The sequence below is a fragment of the Dendrobates tinctorius genome, unplaced genomic scaffold, assembly GCF_039654945.1.
Source record: "Dendrobates tinctorius isolate UK_male_01 unplaced genomic scaffold, ASM3965494v1 ptg000171l, whole genome shotgun sequence".
Classification (NCBI taxonomy): Eukaryota; Metazoa; Chordata; class Amphibia; order Anura; family Dendrobatidae; genus Dendrobates; species Dendrobates tinctorius.
This window is the reverse complement of record NW_027361838.1, coordinates 5,930,225-5,954,478: the sequence shown is the minus strand read 5'-3', so window position 1 is coordinate 5,954,478 and position 24,254 is coordinate 5,930,225. Positions and strand designations below refer to the sequence as shown.

The 24,254-nt window shown below is 44.3% G+C and overlaps 1 protein-coding gene across 2 annotated transcripts in view; it reads left to right on the top strand.

Annotated features, from left to right (window-relative positions):
* The window catches only part of MIB1 (MIB E3 ubiquitin protein ligase 1), a 211,074-nt gene that overhangs the window by 30,370 nt on the left and 156,450 nt on the right, over nucleotides 1-24,254 (top strand). For both annotated transcript variants that reach the window (XM_073550850.1, XM_073550851.1), the window contains exon 3: nucleotides 19,652-19,781. In XM_073550850.1, the coding sequence (XP_073406951.1) occupies nucleotides 19,652-19,781 (130 nt within the window). The remainder of the gene's footprint in view (nucleotides 1-19,651; nucleotides 19,782-24,254) is intronic.

The following is a 24,254-nucleotide window of genomic DNA, read 5'->3' as shown; positions in this document are numbered from 1 at the left end:
TAGAAGTCTTGATTACTTCCTTCCAAGGCACCAATCTTCCTCCGGAGGCAACCACTGTCGCCAGGCAGATAATTCACACAGCTAACTTTGTAGTAGACGCTTCTTTTGATGCCGCCAATTGCGCGGCTCAAACTGCCGCTAATGTGATCTCCATTAGAAGAGCCCTATGGCTCCGCGGATGCCACACCTAAAAGATCGTTGTCTTCTCTCCCCTTTCAAACAGGTCGTTGTTTTGGAGAGAAACTGGGCCAACTCATTTCCTATACTACCGGGGGAAAAAGTAAATTCCTTCCTCAACAATACGGGCTGTACGGCCGTTTCGCAACCAACAGCTGACGAGTTTTCGATCTTCTCGCAACAATTCCGGTTTGTCCTCCTCTACCTTTTCTTCCGGATCAGGTCCGTTCTCGCATGGAGACAGAGGCTCCCAGGTCTCATACAGACCTAACCGCTCTTGGAAACCCAGGCCTAGGGCTTCTGGATCTAGGGGAGCCAAATCTCATAGATCTACCCAATGACAACAAGTGGGTCAGGGAGCTGGTGTCCTCCGCATACGTGAGAGAATTTTCTTCTCCCCCTCCCAACTCTGTTTTTTCCTTTCCTCTCCCCCCAAAGAAAAAGACAAGAGCCTTCCTTGGGGCTCTTCAGGCTCTGCTAAGGGTCGGAGTCATCATTCTAGTCCCTCATCGCGAAAGGTTCAGAGGATTATATTCAAACCTTTTTGTGCTTCCTAAAAATGACGGGACGATGTGACCCATTCTGGGTCTCAAACTGTTAAATCAGTTTGTCTGGGTACGGTGATTCCGAATGGAATCTCTCCGATCAGTTGTCGCTTCCTTGAAAAAAGGAGAATTCCTAGCATCCATCGACATCAAGGTCGCTTACCTTCACATTCTGATCTGCTTGTTCCACCAGCAGTTCTTGCGTTTTGCAATTCACAAGGAACACTTCCAGTTCGTTGCCTTGCCCTTCGGACTCGCCACCGCCCCCAGGGTCTTTATCAGGGTCATGGCGGCTGTCATGACCATTCTCCACTCTCGGGGAGTGGTGGTGTTACTGTATCCGGACGACCTGCTCATAAAGGGTCTGTCCCTTCCAGCCTGCGAGGAATCCATGGATAACAGTAAATACACTTTCTCGCTTGGGGTGGAAGATAAACTTTGGAAAGTCTTTCCCAAAACCGGCTCAGCAGATTTCCCTTTTAGGCATGATCTTGGACACTTCCCGCGGGTTAGTCATTCTCCCTCCAGGAGAGACCCAAGCCTTATAACAGGCAGCGCGACTGTTTTCTCTTTCCATTCGTTTCGGCGTGAGAGTTCTAGGAAAGTTGGTGTCAGCGATGGAAGCAGTTCCATTTGCACAGTTCTACCTCTGTCCCTTACAACACGCGTTGCTGTTAGCTTAGGACAAGAACCCGTTCTCCCTGGACCGTCGGATCCCTCTGTCCCTGCGGGTCAGGCAATCCCTCAGGTGGTGGACATTGAGGACCTCCCTGAATCAAGGCAGGTTTTTTCTCCCTGTAAGATGGTTGGTAGTAACCACCGACGCAAGTCTCCTCGGCTGGGGAGCAGTCTTTCGTCGCCACACGGCACAGGGTCATGGGTCAACCCGAGAGTCAGTCTCCCTATCAACATTTTGGAGATGCAAGCGATCAGATTAGCTCTGCGGAGTTTCCACTGTCTCCTTGCAGGTCACATCAGGATCCAATCCGACAACGCCACGGCTGTGGCGTATATCAACCGCCAGGGAGGTACCCGGAGCAGGATGGCCGTGCACGAAGCGAGTCACATCCTCCATTGGGCCGAGTGTAGAAAATTGGGAGGCAGATTTTCGCAGTCGCCAAGGTATTGCCTCGGGGAAGTGGTCTCTTCTTCCGGAAGTCTTTTCAACAGATTTGTCATCATTAGTGGACTCCGAATGTGGATCTCATGGCCTCAAGTCTAAACAACAAGGTTCCTCGGTTCATTGCCCGATCGCGTGATCCATGCGCCATCGGAGCGGACGCCCTAGTTCTGCCATGGCACCTGTTCCGGCTCCCGTACATCTTCCCTCCTCTTCCCTTGCTTCTGAGGGTCATCAAGAAGATCAGAGCGGAGGGAGTACCAGTGATCCTTGTCGCGCCAGATTGGCCGCGCCGAGCATGGTATGCAGAACTAATACAACTAGTTGCCGACGTCCCCTGACGACTTCCAGATTGCATGGATCTACACTCGCAAGACCCGATTTATCACCAGAACTCCGGGGCCCTGTCTTTGACGGCGTGACCGTTGTATCCTGGATTTTAGCACAGACTGGGTTCTCTCACAACGTGATTTCCACCATGTTTAGTGCTAGGAAGCCTGTGTCCATGTGCATCTATCGCCGCACCTGGAAACCCTTCTTTTTGTGGTGCAAGGGTCATGGTCGATCACCTCTGGTGTTTTTTTTTCCATTCCGGCCATATTGGAATTTCTTCAGTCTGGTTTAAAATCAGGCCTCATGCTTAGCTCGCTCAAGGGCCAAATTTCGGCCTTGTCAATGCTTTTCTGACGAAAAATTGCCACCACACTTCAGGTCAAGATGTTCATTCAGAGAAGTTTCCCATGTGGCGCCTCCTTATAGAAGGCCATTGGAATCATGGGACCTTAACCTGGTTCTCGGGGCCTTACAGGAGGCTCCTTTCGAACCGCCGCAGGACGTGTCACTGTCCGTCATCTCTTGGAAGGTGGTCTTTCTAGTGGCAATTACGTCAATCAGACAAGTTTTGGAATTGGCAGCTCTGTCCTGCCGTTCTCCATTCCTGAATTTTTCATCAGGAAAAGGTAGTTCTCAGGAAAAGGTAGTTCTCAGGACGTCCCCGTCCTTCCTGCCCAAGGTCGTCTCCTCTTCCATCTCAACGAGGGAATTGTTTTGCCTTTCCTTTTGTCCGGTGCAAGTCCATTGCATTGAGAAGGCCCTCCACACCCTGGATGTGGTTAGGGCGCTGAGACGGTACATCTCTCGGACGGCTCCCTGCCACAAGTCAGATGCCCTGTTCATGCTTCCAGAGGGCATAGGAAGGGTCTAGCTGTGTCAAAGCAACGCTAGTTTGGTGGATTCCCCTGGCGATTCAGTAGTCCTACTGTATCAGGAACGCGCCTGTCCCCGTGGGGATTGAAGCGCACTCTACCTGGTCAGTGGGTGCCTCTTCGGCCATTCGGCACCAGGCCTTGGCAGAACAGATCTGCAACGCTGCGACTTGATCCAGTCTGCATACTTTTTACAAAATATCACCAATTTCATTCTCAGGCCTGTCCGTAAGGTTGCGACTTGATCCAATCTACATACCTTTACAAACATTGCCTAATTTATTCTCAGGCCTCTGCGGATGCAGCCTGCAATCGGCAGTACTTCACTGTTGACTCAGTGGTATATGGGGTATTAGCAGATGTATGCTCCCCACCCAGGGACTGCTTTAGGACGTCCCACTCTCTGTGTCCCCCAAGGAGGCGTAGGAGAAATAGGGATTTTTGTGTACTCACCGTAAAATCCTTTTCTCCGAGCCAGTCATTGGGGGACACAGCTCCCACCCTGTTTAGCCTATTGGCTCACTGTAGCATTCTTAGGCTTTGACTTAGTTATGGTTATTATTGACTGTTTATGCTCCTACTGCTTTTTTCACTGAACTGGAGAAATCTCAGCCAGCGAGAGGGTGTATACTGCAGGGGAGGAGCTAACTTTTTTTCTGGTTTACTTAGTGTCCTCCTAGTGGCCAGCAGCATAACACCCACTGTCTGTGTCCCCCAATGATTGGCTCGGAGAAAAGGATTTTACGGTGAGTACACAAACATCCCTATTTTAGAATGGAAGCTCTTGTAGGAGTATTTTTATCACTGCTTGAGTATGTACTGATTTTGGTATCACAGCATTTGTTTTCCTTTGAGTCACTTGTCATACATTGACACACACAATATTTTTCATCTTGAGTCACTTTGAAATGCTCAAATACGGCTGACTTCATGGGGAGCTTCTTAGACATTTTGTAATCCTATAAATTCACTCTCAAAATAATTTTGTCCTATGAAATATAATAATGTATACTATAATTCCAGCAAGAACAGGGAACCATGTACAGTGGGGAAAATAAGAGTTTGATACACTGACAATTTTGCAAGTTTTCCCAGCTACAGTACAAAGAATGTACAGGTCTGCAATTGTACACTTCACCTGTGAGAGACAGACTAAAAAAAATCCAGAAAATCACATTGTATGATTTAACCCCTTCCCGACCTGTGACACAGCCTATGCGTCATGAAAGTCGGTGCCAATCCGACCTATGACGCATACCCTGTGTCATGAATTCAAAGCCCCCCTGCAGGTCGGGTGACCGGGGTCAATGAAAGGTCACCTGACCCGCAGATACAGGGGGCTTTGTAATTCACCACAGGGGGCGTGGCTTCGCCCCCACGTGGCTACGATCGCTCTGATTGGCTGTTAAAAGTGAAAAAGCCAATCAGAGCGATAGTAATATTTCATCAATGAAAATTGATGAAATATTACAATCCAGCCATGGCCGATGCTGCAATAGCATCGGACATGGCTGGAGACACCGATTCGACCCCCCCCCCACCGGCGATCGCCCCCCCGCCACTGACAGCGGCGATCTGCCGCCGCTGTCATCATCTGCCCCCCCTCCCATTCCCTCCGCTCCCCGCCAGCTTCCGATCCCCCCCTCACCCACTCTCACCGCCCCCGGCACCTTCTAAGTCCACCTGTCTCTCCCGGTGTCCGGCGGGTCCGGTTCATGGGCGCCACCATCTTAGAAAATGGCGGGCGCATGCGCAGTGCGCCCGCCCGAATCTGCCGGCTGCAGATTCCATTATTTCATTTTGATCACTCTCACAGTGATCAAAATGAAATAAAAAGTAAATGAACCCCCCGATTATCACCCCCATAGGTAGGCATAACTAATAAAATAAAGAAAATATTTTTATTTTTATTTTTCCATCAGGGTTAGGGTTGGAAAGAGGGTTAGGGTTGGAAAGAGGGTTAGGGTTGGAATTAGGATTAGGGTTGGAAAGAGGGTTAGGGTTGGAATGAGGGTTAGGGTTGAAAAGAGGGTTAGGGTTGGAATTAGGGTTAGAATTAGGGTTAGGCTTGTGGTTAGTGTTATGGTTAGTGTTGGGATTAGGGGTGTGTTGGGGTTAGGTTTATGGTTAGGGTTGGGATTAGGGTTAGGGATGTGTTGGGGTTAGGGTTGTGGTTAGGGGTGTGTTGGGGTTAGCGTTGGAGTTCGAATTGAGGGGTTTCCACTGTTTAGGCACATCAGGGGGTCTCCAAACGCGATATGGTGCAACCTTTGATTCCAGCCAATTTTGCGTTCAAAAAGTCAAACGGTGCTCACTCCCTTCCAAGCCCCGACGTGTGCCCAAACAGCGGTTTACCCCCACATATGGGGTATCAGCGTACTCAGGAAAAATTGCACAACAACGTTTGGGGTCTAATTTCTCCTGTTACCCATGGGAAAATAAAAAATTGGGGGCTAAAAAATTATTTTTGTGGAAAAAAAATGTTTTTTTCACTTTCATGTCTCTGCATTATAAACTTCTGTGAAGCACTTGGGGGTTGAAAGTGCTCACCATACATTTACATAAGTTCCTTGGAAGGTCTAGTTTCCAAAATGGGGTCACTTGTGGGGGGTTTCCACTGTTTAGGCACATCAGGGGCTCTGCAAACGTAATGACGACTGCAGACTATTCCATCAAAGTCTGCATTTCAAAACGTCACTACTTCCATTCCGAGCCCTGACGTGTGCCCAAACAATGGTTCCCCCACACATATGGGGTATCCGCATACTCAGGACAAACTAGACAACAACTTTTGGGGTCCAATTTATCCTGTTATCCTTGTGAAAAAAAAAATTGCGGGCTAAAAATCATTTTTTTTTGAGGGAAAAAAATGATTTTTTATTTTCACGGCTCTGCGTTATAAACTTCTGTGAAGCACTTGGGGGTTCAAGGTGCTCACCACACATCTAGATAAGTTCCTTGGGGGGGTCTAGTTTCCAAAATGGGGTCACTTGTGGGGGGTTTCTACTGTTTAGGCACACAGGGGCTCATCAAATGTAACATGACGCCCGCAGACCATTCCATCAAAGTCAGCATTTCAAAATGTCACTACTTCCCTTCCGAGCCCCGACGTGTCCCCAAACAGTGGTCCCCCCCACATATGGAGTACCAGCGTACTCAGGACAAACTGGAAAACAACTTTTGGGGTCCAATTTATCCTGGTACCCTTGTGAAAATAAAAAATTGCCGACTAAAAATTTTTTTTTTAGGAAAAAAAAAGATTTTTTATTTTCACTGCTCTGCATTATAAACTTCTGTGAATCACCTGGGGGTTCAAAGTGCTCACTATGCATCTAGATAAGTTCCTTAGGGGGTCTAGTTTCCAAAATGGGGTCATTTGTGGGGGAGCTCCAAAGTTTAGGCACACAGGGGATCTCCAAACACGACATGGTGTCCGCTAACGATTGGAGCTAATTTTCATTTCAAAAAGTCAAATGGCGCTCATTTCCTTCTGCGCCCTGCCGTGCACCCAAACAGTGCCCCCCCCCACATATGGGGTACCAGCGTACTCAGGACAATCTGGACAACAACTTTTGTGGTCCAATTTCTCCTGTTACCCTTGTGAAAATAAAAAATAGCGTGCTAAAAAATCATTTTTGAGGAAAAAAAAATGATTTTTTATTTTCACTGCTCTATGTTATAAACTTTTGTGAGGCACTTGGGGGTTCAAAGTGCTCACTACACATCTAGATAAGTTCCTTAAGGGGTCTAGTTTCCAAAATGGTGTCACTTGTGGGGGAGCTCCAATGTTTAGGTACACAGGGGCTCTCCAAACGCGACATGGTGTCAGATAACGATTGGAGCTAATTTTCCATTCAAAAAGTCAAATGGCGCTCCTTCCCTTCCGGCCCTGCCGTGCACCCAAACAGTGGTTTATGACCACATATGAGGTATTGGTGTGCTCAGGAGAAATTGCCCAACAAATTTTAGGATCCATTTTATCCTGTTGCCCATGTGAAAATGAAAAAACTGAGGCTAAAAGATAATTTTTGTGAAAAAAAAGTACTTTTTTTTTTTACGGATCAATTTGAGAAGCACCTGGGGGTTCAAAGTGATCACTATGCATCTAGATAAGTTCCTTGGGGGGTCTAGTTTCCAAAATGGGGTCACTTGTGGGGGCGCTCCATTGTTTAGGCACACAGCGACTCTCCAAACGCGACATGGCAAGCGCTAAATATTCCAGCATATTTTCCATTCAAAAAGTCAAATGGCGCTCCTTCCCTTCTGAGCCCTGCCGTGCACCCAAACAGTGGTTTATGACCACATATGAGGTATCAGTGTACTCAGGGGAAATTGCCCAACAAATTTTAGGATCCATTTTATCCTGTTGCCCATGTGAAAATGAAAAAATTGATGCTGAAAGGAAATTTGTGTTGGAAAAATTAAAATGTCCATTTTTTCCTTCCACATTGCCTTAGCTGCTGTGAAACACCTGAAGGGTTAATAATCTTCTTGAATGTGGTTTTGAGTAGCTTGAGGGGTGCAGTTTTTAGAATGGTGTCACTTTTCGGTATTTTCTGCCATATAGACCCCTCAAAGTGACTTCAAATGTGAGGTGGTCCCTAAAAAAAATGGTTTTATAAATTTTGTTGTAAAAATGAGAAATCACTGGTCAACTTTTAACCCTTATAACTTCCTAACAAAAAAATATTTTGCTTCCAAAATTGTGCTGATGTAAAGTAGACGTGGGAAATGTTATTTAGTAACTATTTTGTGTCACATAACTCTCTAGTTTAACAGAATGAAAATACAAAATTTGAAAATTGCGAAATTTTCAAAATTTTCGCCAAATTTCTGATTTTTTCACAAACGCAAAAATTATTGACCTAAATTTACCACTAACATGAAGCCCAATATGTCACGAAAAAACAGTCTCAGAATCGCTAGGATGCGTTGAAGCGTTCCAGAGTTATTACCTCATAAAGGGGCATTGGTCAGAATTGCAAAAAATGGCCAGGTTATTAAGGTCAAAATAGGCTGGGTCATGAAGGGGTTAAATAATATGCATTTTTTGCAAGAAATACGTATTTGATACAATAGAAAAACAGAACTTAATATTTGATACAGAAACCTTTGTTTGCAATTACAGAGGTCAGACATTTCATGTAGATTCTGTTTCTCTCAGTTGAAGTGTACCTATGATTAAAAATTTCTGACCTCTCCATTATTTGTAGGTGAGAATCAACAGTGTATCAAATACATACTTTCCCCATTGTGTAATTTTAGATAGAAATAAAACAAACTTTGCATAAATAAATAGTACAGATGACAAATATAAAGTTTGTAAAATATGTTATTAGCTTTACTTTGAATTTCCAAGGCTTTTCTTATTAGGGTACAGCTCACTAAATGCTTCACAGTCTATGAAGAGGGGAGGAGGGAGGGAGCTAACTTGAGGTTTTGGCTTCTATACCTATACAAGTCCTCATCAATGCTGTTGCTGTATTTTCCCTGTATATTATATGTATATTGTATAAAAGCTAGCTTCCCAAAAGTATATGAGCTCAAAGAAAAAACAAACAAGCATCAAGCATACAGAGAGAACATACAGCATACTGGACTATTGATTTATGCACAGTTTATTGAAAGTTTAAATATGCTTTAAGATGTAATTACCTTAATCTTGTTATCCTGTTCACTCTAGCAATTCTTCTGAGATGAGGGCGGGCCTTCCTTCTTTCTGAGTGTGTTTACGTTGTACCCTTGTCTGTAGAGGAGGAGCTTCACTGATGCTGGAGTGCAGCACTGACAAATCAGCTGCTGCAGAACCTCATACTGCACACCCCTACACTTGAAAATAAAGCCTGCACCTTAAGAAGATGTGGTGAATGCAGTCTATTTATTCCAACTGTCAATTGATGTTGATGTGTTACTGAAGACGAGCAATGCCTGTCCTGGGCGTCCTTTTGGGCAGCTATGAGGTGTACCTGACTGGTGTTAAGGTACTGTCACACTTAGCGATATCGCTAGCAATATCGCTATAACTTGTGGCATTATAGCGATATTGCTAGCGATATCGCTGTGTGTGATACTTACCTACGACCCGCTGGTTATACCTGATCGCGCGAGAACGTCCTGGACCGTTTCTCGTCGTCAGCTTCCTGCGGCGCTTCCTGTGGAGAGACGAGCGTCGAGCGTGGAGCCGGGCGGGAGGACGTCAGGATCGCCTAGTGTGACAGGTAAGTAGCGACCCCCGACCACTGCGATGTCGCTGGTGAGATCTGCCTGTGTGGCAGCTCACTAGTGACCACTTAGCGATGCACCAGCGATCCTGACTGCGTCATATCGCTGGTCGGGATCGCTGGTGCATCGCTAAGTGTGACAGTAGCTTTAGTCGGTGTGCTATCCGGGTTTCATTCTTTTTGGTATAGATAAGATATGGATAGACAGATATAGATAAATGGATAGCGCAGATTTCTAATCTGCTTTTTCTATTGAAAACATTATCTATGAGCTCAAAAACCTTTCAGGTGTTGCGATTTTTTTTAAAAAGCTGATCTGCTTTTGCAGCTGAAAAACGTGTATCCTCAAAAAACGCAGCAAAAACGCTGTGTGTAAATGTAGCCTTAGATCAGGAATAGAACAGTCATTTATAGGACATTTCATAACTTTCCCAAATTCCTATGAAAAAATATTCAGCACATTCTGCATTGAACTACTGTACCCAATTTATTATATATTTTAGGAGTCGGTCCATTTTATACCTCTACTCACGTATATACCGTAAGTGAATTTTTTAACCTCTTCCCGACCGCCCACAGTAGATAAACGTTGGCGCTTGCTGGGCTTTGTGCAGCGCCGACGTTTATCTACTGTTGGCGGTTTTGTGCCCCCCGGGACCCCCACATACCTTACAAGGCGGGGGCGGGGATCCCGGTGCACAATGCATGCTGGGACCCACGACGTCATCGAGACCTGATTGGTTCAGGTCCTGATGACGTCAGCGTCACAGCAGCCAATGGGAGTGATCGCTGGGAAAGCTTCTGGTTTCCCGGTGATCTCACTCATTGTAACGCGGCTTCTCCTCTGATCTAACACTGACAGATGATCAGAGGTGAAGCAGCGTTACTGTGTGACTAGATCGCTGCCTGGCACAGCTGATCGCTGCCTGGCACAGCTGTGCCAGGCAGCGATCTTGTCACACAGTAACGCTGCTTCACCTCTGATCATCTGTCATTGTGAGATCAGAGGAGAAGTGGCGTTACTATGAGTCAGATCTCAGGGCAGCGATCTTGTCACAAAAATAAAAAAAAGTAAAGAAAAAAAAAAGCAGGTACACAGGTTAGGGCTAGGGTTAGGACTAGGGCTGGGATTAAGGTTATGGGTGTGTTGATGTTAGGTTTGTGGTTAGGGTTGAGATTAGGGTTAGGGGTGTGTTGGGGTTAGGGTTGGAATTAGAATTGGGGGTTTCCACTGTTTAGGTACATCAGGGGCTCTGTAAATGCAATATGACGCCCACAGACCATTCCATCAAACTTTACTGAAACACTTGGGGGTTCAAAGTGCTCACCACACATCTAGATAAGTTCCTTGGGGGGTCTAGTTTCCAAAATGGGGTCACTTGTGGGGGATTTCCACTGTTTAGGTACATCAGACAGGGGCTCTGCAAACGCGACATGACACCCGCAGACCATTCCATCAAAGTCTGCATTTCAGAACGTCACTACTTCCCTTCCGAGCCCCACCGTGTGCCCAAACAGTAGTTTTCTCCCACATATAGGGTACCAACGTACTCAGGACAAATTGGACAACAACTTTTGGGGTCCAATTTCTCCTGTTACCCTTAGGAAAATAAAAATTGGAGGCTAAAAGATCATTTTTGTGGAAAAAAAATGATTTTTTTTATTTTCACGGCTCTACATTATAAACTTTAGTGAAACACTTGGGGGTTCAAAGTGCTCACCACACATCTAGATAAGTCCCTTGGGGGGGTCTAATTTCCAAAATGGGGTCACTTGTGGGGGGTTTCCACTGTTTAGGTACATCAGGGGCTCTCCAAATGCGACATGGCATCCGATCTCAATTCCAGCCAATTCTGCATTGAAAAATTCAACTCCTTCCGTTCTGAGCTCTGCCGTGTGCTCAAACAGTGGTTTAGCCCCAAATACCGGGTATTGGCGTATTCGGGAGAAATTGCCCAAAAAATTTTGTGGTTCATTTTCTCTTTTTACACTTGTGAAAATAAAAAAAAAATGGTTTTGAAGTAAAATGTTTGTGAAAAAAAGTTAAATGTTTATTTTTTCCTTCCATATTCCATTCATTCATGTGAAGCACCTGAAGGATTAATAAACTTCTTGAATGTGGTTTTGAGTACATTGAGAGGTGCAATTTTTAGAATGGTGTCACTTTTGGGTATTTTCTGTCATATTGACCCCCCAAACTCACTTTAAATGTGAGGTGGTCCCTAAAAAAAAATGGTGTTGCAAATTTTGTTGTAAAAATGAGAAATTGCTGGTCAACTTTTAACCTCAACTTTATAACTTCCTAAAAAAAAAATTATGTTTCCAAAATTGTGCAGATGTAAAGTAGACATGTGGGAAATGTTATTTATTAACTATTTTGTGCGATATCACTCTCTGATTTAAGGGCATAAAAATTAAAAGTTTGAAAATTGCAAAATTTTCTAAATTTTCGCCAAATTTTGATTTTTTTTAACGAATAAAGCGCAGATCATATCTAAAATTGTTTACCACCATCATGAAGTACAATATGTCGTGAGAAAACAGTGTCAGAATCAATAGGATCCGTTGAAGCGTTCTAGAGTTATGACCTCATAAAGTGACACTGGTCAGAATTGAAAAAATTGGCCCGGTCACGAAGGCAAAAACAGGCTCGGGTGCGAAGGGGTTAAAGTCATCCCATTTCACATACAGGTGTATTTCCACTTCTGAGCACTTCCAGATTGGCCTCTGACTTGTTGTCGCCTGAAGAAAACATAAAATATTGGTGGAAAATTAGTCAGTATAATTGGTGAAAGGATGTTTTGAACATGTCCCTTAGGCTAAGTTAACACGTTTTTTTTTCTGCAGGCAAAACCTGCTCTCTAGGCAGTAACAAACTTGCTGCAAAAAAAAAAGCAGGTTTTGCGTAGTTTTTCCTGCGTTTTTGTTATGCTACATTTGTCTCTTGTGCATGCTGATAAAGTTTAGTATATATAAAATATATGACTATACTTCAAGTTTTGGCAACAGAAACACAGCAAAAACAGATACCTGAGTGTTTTTCCATCTCCCATTGCTTTCAATGGGTGAAAAACGCTGAAAGAAGTGAAATGCTGCATTTTGCAAACAACAAGGTTTTGCACAAAATACTGATGGCAAATAAAAAAAAGCTGTGTGCATGAGATTTCTGAAATCTCATATACTTTGTAATTGTAAAATTTAGCTGAAAATTTGAATTAAAAAATGTGGAAAAAAACGCAATGTGTGAACATCATCTTAGGCCGGTAGAAGTTTTCTGTATTTGTCATTTTTTCATTGAAGTAGTGAATGGACATTAGTGTTTGCAGTAAGGATCCCTGCTAATACTGTGGATGTGGTATAGAGAGATCTTTTAGATCTGTGATAATTAACATAGTCTTCTTTCGAGGTCCTGTCAGACTCTACAGTTGTGGCCAAAAGTATTGACACCCCTGCAATTCTGTCAGATAATACTCAGTTTCTTCCTGAAAATGATTGCAAACACAAATTCTTTGGTATTATTATCTTCATTTAATTTGTCTTAAATTAAAAAACACAAAAGAGAATGAAGCAAAAAGCAAAACATTGATCATTTCACACAAAACTCCAAAAATGGGCCAGACAAAAGTATTGGCACCCTCAGCCTAATACTTGGTTGCACAACCTTTAGCCAAAATAACTGCGACCAACCGCTTCCGGTAACCATCAATGAGTTTCTTACAATGCTCTGCTGGAATTTTAGACCATTCTTCTTTGGCAAACTGCTCCAGGTCCCTGATATTAGAAGGGTGCCTTCTCCAAACTGCCATTTTTAGATCTCTCCACAGGTGTTCTATGGGATTCAGGTCTGAACTCATTGCTGGCCACCTTTGAAGTCTCCAGTGCTTTCTCTCAAACCATTTTCTAGTGCTTTTTGAAGTGTGTTTTGGGTCATTGTCCTGCTGGAAGACCCATGACCTCTGAGGGAGACCCAGCTTTCTCACACTGGGCCCTACATTGTGCTGCAAAATTTGTTGGTAGTCTTCTGACTTCATAATGCCATGCACAAGGTCAAGCAGTCCAGTGCCAGAGGCAGCAAAGCAACCCCAAAACATCAGGGAACCTCTGCCATGTTTGACTGTAGGGACCGTGTTCTTTTCTTTGAATGCCTCTTTTTTTCTCCTTTAAACTCTATGTTGATGCTTTGCCCAAAAAGCTCTACTTTTATCCCATCTGACCAGAGAACATTCTTCCAAAACGTTTTAGGCTTTTTCAGGTGAGTTTTGGCAAACTCCAGCATGGCTTTTTTATGTCTCGGGGTAAGAAGTGGGGTCTTCCTGGGTCTCCTACCATACAGTCCCTTTTCATTCAGACCCTGACGGATAGTACGGGTTGACACTGTTGTACCCTCGGACTGCAGGGCAGCTTGAACTTGTTTGGATGTTAGTCGAGGTTCTTCATCCAACATCCGCACAATCTTGCGTTGAAATCTCTTGTCAATTTTTCTTTTCCGTCCGCATCTAGGGAGGTTAGCCACAGTGCCATGGGCTTTAAACACTTTAAACTTCTTGATGGCACTGCGCACGGTAGACACAGGAACATTCAGGTCTTTGGAGATGGACTTGTAGCCTTGAGATTGCTCATGCTTCCTCACAATTTGGTTTCTCAAGTCCTCAGACAGTTCTTTGGTCTTCTTTCTTTTCTCCATGCGGTACACACAAGGACACAGGACAGAGGTTGAGTCAACTTTAATCCATGTCACCTGGCTGCAAGTGTGATTTAGTTATTGCCAACACCTGTTAGGTGCCACAGGTAAGTTACGAATGCTGTTAACTATACAAATTAGAGAAGCATTACATGATTTTTCGAACAGTGCCAATACTTTTGTCCACCCTCTTTTTTATGTTAGGTGTGGAATTATATCCAATTTGGCTTTAGGACAATTCTTTGTGTTTTTTCATTTAAGACAAATTAAATGAAGATAATAATAACAAAGAATTTGTGTTTGCAATTATTTTCAGGAAGAAACTGAGTATTATCTGACAGAATTGCAGGGGTGTCAACACTTTTGGCCACAACTGTACATCCCCTTCTCCATGCGAGTGGCGGTGGTATATCGTACTCCGGGCCCCTCCCATCAGTTTCTGGATCACTTTGCGACCTGGCTTCCACACTATCTCTCCTGTGACATCCCTACCCTCATCATGGGAGACTTCAACGTCCCCATTACTTTTCCCCTCTCACCATCAGCTTCTCACCTTTTATCTCTAACCTCCTCTTTCGGTCTCTCGCAGCATACTAACTCCCCCACTCATGAAGACGGAAACTCCCTCGACTTGGTCTTCTCCCGGCTTTGCTCAGTGGATGATTTCACAAACTCCCCTCTCCCACAACCTTCTATCACTCTCTATCAAGAACTGCCATCCCGCCCAGGGTCACCCCCACTTTCCACTTTTTTAGAAACATACAGGCCATTAACACCCAGAAACTTATGAAGAACTTGCAGTAATCGTTGGCCCCTATCTCCTCCCTCTCATGTCCTGATTCTGCACTGAAGCATTACAATGAAACTTCAAAGTGCTCTGGATTAAACTGCACCTCCTATACATAGAACAACTAGGCACAGACGGCGACATCACTGGCACACACTGCAAACACGCTTCCTACAGCGATGCTCAAGGTACGCCGAACATCTGTGGAGAAAATCCAGTCTACCCGAAGATTTCATCCATTATATGTTTATGTGTAAAACCTACAACACTGTCCTTCACCTCTCCAAACAAACCTATTTCAACACCCTCATCACCTCACTATCCAATAACCCGAAACATCTCTTTGATACTTTTCATTCCCTACTCAACCCAAGAGTGCAGACCCCCAACCACGTATCTCCACGCTGACGATCTTGCCAATTATTTTAAAGAAAAACTTGACCATATCAGACAGGAAATATCTCCCCATCCCCTCATACCATGCACTGTCCTCCCTCCCCCACTGCAGCTAGCTCAAACTCTGATTTTGAACTAGTAACAGAAAAAGTAGTAATCAGTCTCCTTGCATCTTCTCGCCCTACTACTTGCACCAGTGACCCCATTCCATCACATCTCCTCCAGTCCCTTTCCCCTGCTATCACCACTCACCTAACAAAAATATTCAACCTCTCTCTCTCTTCCGGTAGCTTTACCTCCTCACTTAAGCATGCCATCATACAGCCATTACTTAAAAAACCATCCCTCAACCAATACTCTGCCGCTAACTATAGACCTGTCTCTAATCTTCCCTTCATTTCTAAACTGGAAAGCCTGGTTCACGCCTGACTTATCCGCTATCTCTCAGAAAACTCTTATCGACCCTCTACAATCCGGTTTCCGCTCTCTACACACTACTGAAACATCCCTCACTAAAGTCTCTAATGATCTACTAACAGCTAAATGTAATAGTCACTATGCCATGCTAATTCTCCTGGATCTCTCCTCTGCATTTGACACTGTGGATCATCAGCTCCTCCTCACTATGCTCTGCTCCATTGGCCTCAAGGACACAGTTCTCTCTTGATTCTCCTCCAATCTCTCTGACCGCTCCTTCACTGTATAATTTGCTGGCTCTTCCTCCTCTCATCTTCCCCTTACTGTTGGGGTTCCTCAAGGATTGGTTCTAGGCCCCTTCCTCTTCCCTTTGTATACTGCCCCTATTGGTCAAGCAATCAGTAGAATTGGGTTCCAGTACCATCTCTATGCTGATGACACCCAATTTTACACTTCTTCTGATATCACGCCTGCCTTTTTGTAAAACACCAGCGATTGTATTACCGCTCTCTCTAACATCATGTCCTCCCTCTATCTCAAACTGAATCTGTCAAAAACTGATCTCTTCGTGTTTCCTCCCTCTACTAACCTACCTATCCCCGACATTGCCATTTACGTGTGTTGTTCCATCATTACTCCCCAGCAACATGCCCGCTGTCTTGGGGTCATACTTGATTCCGAGCTTTCATTCACCCTCGACATCCAATCACTGGCACACTCTTGTTATCTGCACCTCCAAAAACATTTCTAGAATTCAACCCTTTCGTACTTTCGACTCTGCAAAATCTTACTGTTTCTCTTATTCATTCTTGTCTGGACTATTGTAAGGGTACCGTTACACCTAGCGACTCACCAGCGATCCCGACCAGCGATGTGACGCGGTCAGGATCGCTGGTGCATCGCTAAGTGGTCGCTAGTGAGCTGCCAGCAAGGCAGATCTCACTAGCGACATCGCTGGGGACGGGGATACTACTTACCTGTCAGATAAGGCGATCCTGCGTCCTCCCGCCCGGCTCCACGTGTCGCTCGTCGTCACAGCAGGAAGCTGACGACGAGAAATGATCCAGGAGCTTCTCGCGTGATCAGCGATAACCAGCGGGGGAGCGGGTCGGAGGTAAGTATCACATGCAGCGATATCGCTAGCAATATCGCTGCAACGTCACAAAATCGGTGACTTTACAGCGATATTGCTAGCGATATCGCAGTGTGTAACGGGGCTTAACTCTACTAATCGGTCTCCCTCTTACCAAACTCTCCCCTCTCCAATCTGTCCTGAATGCTGCAGCCAGGATCATATTCCTCACCAATCGTTATACCGATGCCTCTACCTTGTGCCAGTCCTTACACTGCTTACCCATCCACTCCAGAATCCAGTACAAACTTATTACCCTCACCCACAAAGCACTCTATGGCTCAGCACCAACCTACATTTCCTCCCTCGTCTCAGCCTACCACCCTTCCCGTGCCCTTCGTTCTTCTGATGACCTGAGGTTAGCATCCTCATTAATCAGAATCTCCCACTCCCGTCTACAAGACTTTTCATGTGCTACCCCAATTCTATGGAATGCACTACCCAGGTTAATACGATTAATTCCCAATCCGCACAGTTTTAAGCATGGCCTAAAAACTCATTTGTTCAGACTGGCCTATCGCCTAAACGCATTATCCTAAATATCCCTGTGTGGCCCATTCAAATTTTTTACCATAACGAGGTTCCTCGCATCATGTTCTCTCATGCCTTATGCATTTAATAGCCCTCTGTGTCTGTACGGTTACATATTTAGACTGTTAACTGGTTCATGCAGTAACAGGAACACCCGATTCTTACACTATGGCTGGTCCGAACAATAAAAGCAATTGTTACCATCCACCTTTCGTGTCTTCCCTTTTCCCTTATAGATTGTAAGCGTGCGAGCAGGGCCCTCACTCCTCTTGGTATCTGTTCTGATCTATGTGTTTATTGTTATGCTGTAATGTCTATTGTCTGTACAAGTCCCCTCTATAATGTAAAGTGCTGCGGAATATGTTGGCACTATAGAAATAAAATTATTATTTATTATTAGTAATCTGTACAGCATAATATGGTATTTTAATGTTTCTAATACTTGTACTGTGGGAAACTGGCCAGCCAGGGGATTTATAGAGAGAGTCGTGGAGTGGAGGTGGCACTGTCTCTTTAATTAGACTGCCAACTTCCATGGCTAGGCAGACATCTACTATAGGGTGAACCAGGGTAGAAACAGGATTGTTTATCTGTATATTGTATATCACTTTTACTGACTATTGTGTTTTCCCTGAATTTATTTATTCCCTAATCTGTATCTCTGATCAGGCTGTTGGTTTGTATATTAGAGAGGATGACTATTACTTTTATATTGATGAACCTCCACGTAGGATAGGTCATAAATATCAGATCGGTGGGGGTCTGACATCTTATACCGTCACTGATCAGCTATTCCAGGTGTCCACGGCGGCTGAATATGAGATTAGATGTGAAGCGGAACATCACAGCTCCTTCAGCTGTATACTGTAGTGGGTCTTGCACTTCCGCCCTTTATTTGAATGAATGGAAGTGGATGTGCAGTACTCAGCTGCAGCCACCATACAATTTTCAGACGTGTTTGTGTCACATCCAGTCACTGTTACCACTGGGAACTGTGATATTGAAAGGTCATTAATATTAAAGTACTAGACAAACCCTATAATAGAAACATTTAAATGCGAAAGCTCTTTTTTCTAACTTCCCAAGACATATCTTTCTGTATGTTATGTAATTTTGGCTATACATAACAGTTTTCCGCACATTATCATCGCTGTCCCCGATGGGGCTCACAGTCTAAATTCCCTATCAGTATGTCTTTGGAATGTGGGAGGAAACCGGAGAACCCTGAGGAAACCCACGCAAACACGGGGAGAACATACAAACTCCTTGCAGATGTTGTCCTTGGTGAGATTTGAACCCAGGACCCCAGCGCTGCAAGTCTGCAGTGCTATCCACGGGGTATGTAAACTTTTGAGCACAACTGTATGTGCCCATGATCCGGAGTAACGCTTCCCCTGCACTGCATTCTACATTAGAAGCACGGTGGATGGGATTTATAAGAATCCCATGGTCACTGTGCTACTATTTGACGCTGCGTAAACTGACCTGCGGTGCAGGCTTAGAAGCCGCAGCATGTGAATCATCTGCAGTGGAGAGGAGATGCTAGTCTCTGCTATGTAGTTACACCCATAGTCATTCAATACATTTGGTAAATCCTCATGGTTCATTGAACAAATGCGGAATTACCTGCATGATTAGAACGCAAAATTTTGGATGCAGCGAAAATATTCTGTGTCCAAAGCGCTGCCATTTCCTGAGAGTGGGCACATAGCGTAAACACTTTTATTGCTTCAGTGTCTTAAAGCTTGTAGCATGGCTAAAAGTGACTTGACAATTCTTCCACTTTGACTTCCACTATACCATATGTAAAAGATAAAGATGCCTGAGGCAAAGCTGCCCCCCCCAAAAAAAAAAACAAACAAAAAAAAAAAAAAAGAGCGGGAGATGCTTCAGGAAAAACACCGCCGTGTGCACGAACCTTTCCAGGGTTCTTGCAATCTCCCTGTAATTTATTATCCTAAGGATTGACCGGTTACAACATTATGCTCCTGCGTTGTGCTGGTGGTCGGAACCCTCCAACTTAAATTTTGATTTCTTATCCTAAGGACGGGTGATCAATATTTAGGTTAATGAAAACCCTCTTAAGTAAATGTGTATTGTTACGATACGTAGCTCCAGATTTCAGCAAAACTTTTATACGTAAAAAGCTTTGAAGAGTTGCATTATTTTATCACAACTAGAATCTGCTCTAAAATTATGACTTTTATCGTTCTCACTCCATTTTCGCCCAGTTCTGACAAAGTGGACAAAAATGGGGCAGGACAAGGGGGCTTGTCGATCACATCTTGTCAAATTCATGGCAATTGGCGGTGTTTGGTGCGCCACAAATCTCACTCCAGCAGGGACTGGAGTAGGATTTGTGGCGAGGTGCACGCACTCATCCAGCGCTCCTGACTCATGTAAAGTTGTTTTCAGTACACCTTGTTCTTTAAATCCTAGGGTACTTTTGGAGTCACGACGTAAATCGAAGAAAATAACAGCGAGAGGCATATTTTCTGGTGCCCGGGTAGTGCGAGGAGTTGATTGGCAGTGGGAGGACCAAGATGGTGGCAATGGCAGGAGGGGCAAGGTAAGTCATCTCTCAACATTGCTCTAAAGCTGTGTTAAAGGGAATTTGTCAGCAGATTTTTGCTGCCTCATCTGTGAGCAGCATAATGTAGGAAAAGATACCCTGATTCCAGCAATGTATCACTTAGTTTACTGGGTGCAGCAGTTGTAACACAATCGAGATCTTAGATGTAGCAAAGCTCAGAAAGCTACCCTCGTCCAAACCACAGCTTTCTGTGTACAATGTCTGACAGTGAGCTTGATTATCAGAGGAGAGAGCGTGGTCGGACCAGAGCTCCTGTGCACTGCCGTCCGAGCAGTGATAATGTCCTGGTGATTCAACATTCATTGTATGGAAACAAAAGGACACAGCCTAATAAGTAACACATCCATGAAATCTGAGTCTCAGCTGGTACATTATGCTGTCCTCAGATTACACACAGTAAAAACCTGCTGACAGAGTTCCTTGAAAGGAACTCTGTCAGCAGGTTTTTGCTATGTAATCTGAGAGCACCATGATTGGAGGTACAGATGCTTCTCACAAAATTAGAATATCATCAAAAAGTTAATTTATTTCAGTTCTTCAATATAGAAAGTGAAACTAATATATAGAGTCATTACAAACACAGTGATCTATTTCAAGTGTTTATTTCTGTTCATGTTGATGATTATGGCTTACAGCCAATGAAAACCCAAAAGTCATTATCTCAGTAAATTAGAATACTTTATAGCAACAGCTTGAAAAATGACTTTAAAATCCGAAATGTTGGCCTACTGAAATGTATGTTCAGTAAATGCACTCAATACTTGGTCGGTGCACCTTTTGCATCAATTACTGCATCAATGTGGCGTGGCATGGAGGCGATCAGCCTGTGGCACTGCTGAGGTGTTATGGAAGCCCAGGCTGCTTTGATAGCAGCCGTCAGCTCGTCTGCATTGTTGGGTCTGGTGTCTCTCATCTTCCTCTTGACAATATAATTAAGGTCTAGCGAGTTTGCTGGCCAATCAAGCTCAGTGATACTGTTGTTTTTAAACCAGGTATTGGTACTTTTGGCAGTGCGGACAGGTGCCAAGTCCTGCTGGAGAATGAAATTTCCATCTCCATAAAACTTGTAGGCAGAGGGAAGCATGGAGTGCTCTAAAATTTCCTGGTAGCGGCTGCACTGTCTTTTGTCTTGATAAAACACAATGAACCTACACCAGCAGATGACACAGCTCCCCAAACCATCAGTGATTGTGGAAACTTCACACTAGACCTCAAGCAGCTTAGATTGTGGCCTCTCCACTCTCCCTCCAGACTCTGGGACTTCAGAAATATTGCATTTGTTGTTGAAGCTTGGGAGCAAATGACTTTTTTCTCTAGACTTTGAAATATTTGTGTTTTGGATCATTTACTTGTTATGAACCGCTTGATGCCATAACATTATATTGGATAACATGCATGTCCCTGCTCCCCCCGGTGCAGAGTGTAGAGACGACACAGATAATTGCCAGATAATACTGGTAGCAGTTCTGTCATAAAGGACACAAGATCTCGGCCAAGCACCTGTATACGTGGAGCTGCGGGGGGGGGGGGGATTTGGCTTCTGGCTAATGGCTATCTTATGTAGTCCATGAGCCGGGCCAGATATCGGTACTACCCGGAGTGACTAATTCTCTTTGGTGTTTTTAGGTAGATGCATGTCTGTAGTTTATGTTTTGATATGATAGCCCTTGCACATCAGTAGCTTAACCCCTTCAGGCCTATTTGTACCCAAATGCCTAGGCCATTTTTTGTAAATCTGACCTGTCACTTCATGCGGTAATAACTTTGGGACGCTATCACCTACCCACGCCATTCTGAGATTGTTTTCTCGTGACATATTGTACTTCATGGTAGTGCTAATTGTGAGTCAATAGATTTTACCTTTCTGCATAAAAAATTACAAAATACACGAAAATTTGGGAAAAATTCGCTATTTTTGAACTTTGAAATTCTCTACTTTTTACAAAAATGCTGATACCCCCCATAACAGTTATTAGTTTACATTCTCCACATGTCTACTTCACATTGGCATCATTTTGGAAATGAAATTTTATATTTTTTGGATGTGATAATGCTCATAGTTTTATACGCAATTTTTAAAGTTTACGACTAAATTTCCAAAACCCATTTTTCCAAGGACCAAGTCAGTTCGGACGTCACTTTATGGGTCTTGTATAACAGAACCCACCCATACATTACCCCATTTTGCAAACTACACCCCTCAAGGTGTCCAAAACGGATTTTCAAAACTTTGTTAACCCCTTAGGTGTTGCACAGGAATTCAAGCAAAATGACAGTGAAATATCAAAATTTCAATTTTTTGGCAGATATTCCATTGTAATCCAATTTTACCTGCAACCCAGCAAGGGTTAACAGCAAACCCAAACCCAAAATTGGTTACCCCAATTCCGCAGTTTATAGAAACACCCCACATGTACACGTAAACTAAATTATGGGCGCGCAAGAGGGCTCAGCACAGAAGGAGAGCTAGGCGGTTTTTGGGATAATAGATTACACTGGAAGAAATCCAGTGGGCCATGTCGTATTGGAGAGACCCTGAGGTACCCCCAGAGTGGAAACCCCCAAAAGGTTACCGCATTTTGGAAACTACACCCCCTAAGGAATGTTTTAGGGGGTATAGTAACCACTTTGACCCAACAAGCGCTCCATTGGAGTTTCATGCACTTAGTTGAGGAAATTGAAAAGTACGTTTTTTACCGAAAAATGTCGCTTTAGGCCCACATTTTTCATTTTGAAAAGGGGGACCAGGAAGAAGTACACCCCACTTTTTATTCCCCATTGTCTGCCGAACACGGCAATACCACAAGTGTTGTCTAAAACCACAGTATTGGCGCACGGCAGGCTTCGTAAGTGAAGCTGCGGCAAAATTTACTGTAAGAAATCTATGGGGCCATGTCACATTTGGAGACACTCTGAGGTCCTGCACAGTGGAAACCCCCAAAAAGTGACCCCATTTTTGAAACTACACCCCCTAAGGAATGTTTTAGGAGGTACAGTAACCACTTTGCACCGGGAACCGGCTCCCGACCCGCGGCGATCGCCCGGCATATGATCCGGGTACGATTCGCCGTACCGCTACGGCGGCCGGCACGAAGGGGTTAATGGTATTTTTCACCTTTTGAATAGATCCTACCTATATTTCCAAAAAATAATGATTAAAGGTCGATTTAGGGGAAATGCCAAAATGTCAATACAATGCATGTAGTATTTGTAACAAAATTTAATCCAAGTTATGTAAATACACACTGAACATGTCATGGGCTTGTCCATACTAATGTGTGTGTGTGTAGGTGTGTGTATATATATATTTTGTGTGTATGTATAATTATATAACGTTACTCCATAATATCTTCAACATCAGACTCTGAATCTGACTGTTGTTCTACTGGCTCGTCTTCAATACCCTTGTTCTGGCATGTCTGTAACCTGCACATGTCCGTTCACTTCAGGCCATTGCTGAGGCAAGTACACTGAGGAAGTTCGCATGACCGCACACACTTGCAGGACAGTAGCTGGATAATAGCTTCTGGTGCTGGTGCCCCTCGCATCCACTTGACAACAAGCTTTCCGTCATTATCTATCATCCAACCGCAGTCTGTTGGGTTTGCAACAAATGGCTGGCTCTGCATACTTCTCCAGATTGCAGCCTGGTAGTTTGCACGCAGTGCATGCATGAAAAGGCAGTCTTGGCAAGGAGGGAGTTGACTTGACTCTACCACTCCACGTCTGGCACAGAACAGCTGATACCGGAGCCTGTTTACCTCAGTTGTTTGGGTAGTTGGCAGGTACATGTGGCAGGTGATTTCCTGTAACTTCTCAAAGAGTTCGGGAGACACTTCCCATGAACGACCAACTTCCTGAAAGGCATCCTGGTATGTCTTGTTCATCTTCAACTGCTTGAGTGTCGTCATCTTCCCACGGCCAGCGAATGCACTGACTGTGTCACAGCCTGTAAATGCATGCATACCAATCAATGAATCACACACGCTGCCTCCCAATGTTCTGCTCAGAGTGGTGATATCCAGGAATCTTGTCCGGTTCTGTGTACCGCATTTCTGGAACAGGTGGGATGGGATTTTATGGCACATGCCCAGACACAGGACCATGACATCAGTATCCTCTGAAGTGATGATGACAGACTTGGAAACAGATTCTGCTGCATGAAGAGCATGGAGAAGGAGGCGTGTGTCTGCTTCTTCTTGACTTGACTTAAGGTCAGCAGCCTCTTCCCACTGTTCTTTGGTGATCTTAAAGCAGAGCTGCTCACATGTGACATACATCTCCTTCTCCTCAAGCTTCTCCCTGTGGTGTTTCGCCTTCCATTCTTCTACCAGAAACTTTATGAGACTTGCCTTGTTGGAGGAATTACTTAGTAGCTTTCTCCACTGCTGGATATTGTGCCCATGTTGAATGTTCTTGAAATGGATCCCTGTGCCTTCATATCTGTTG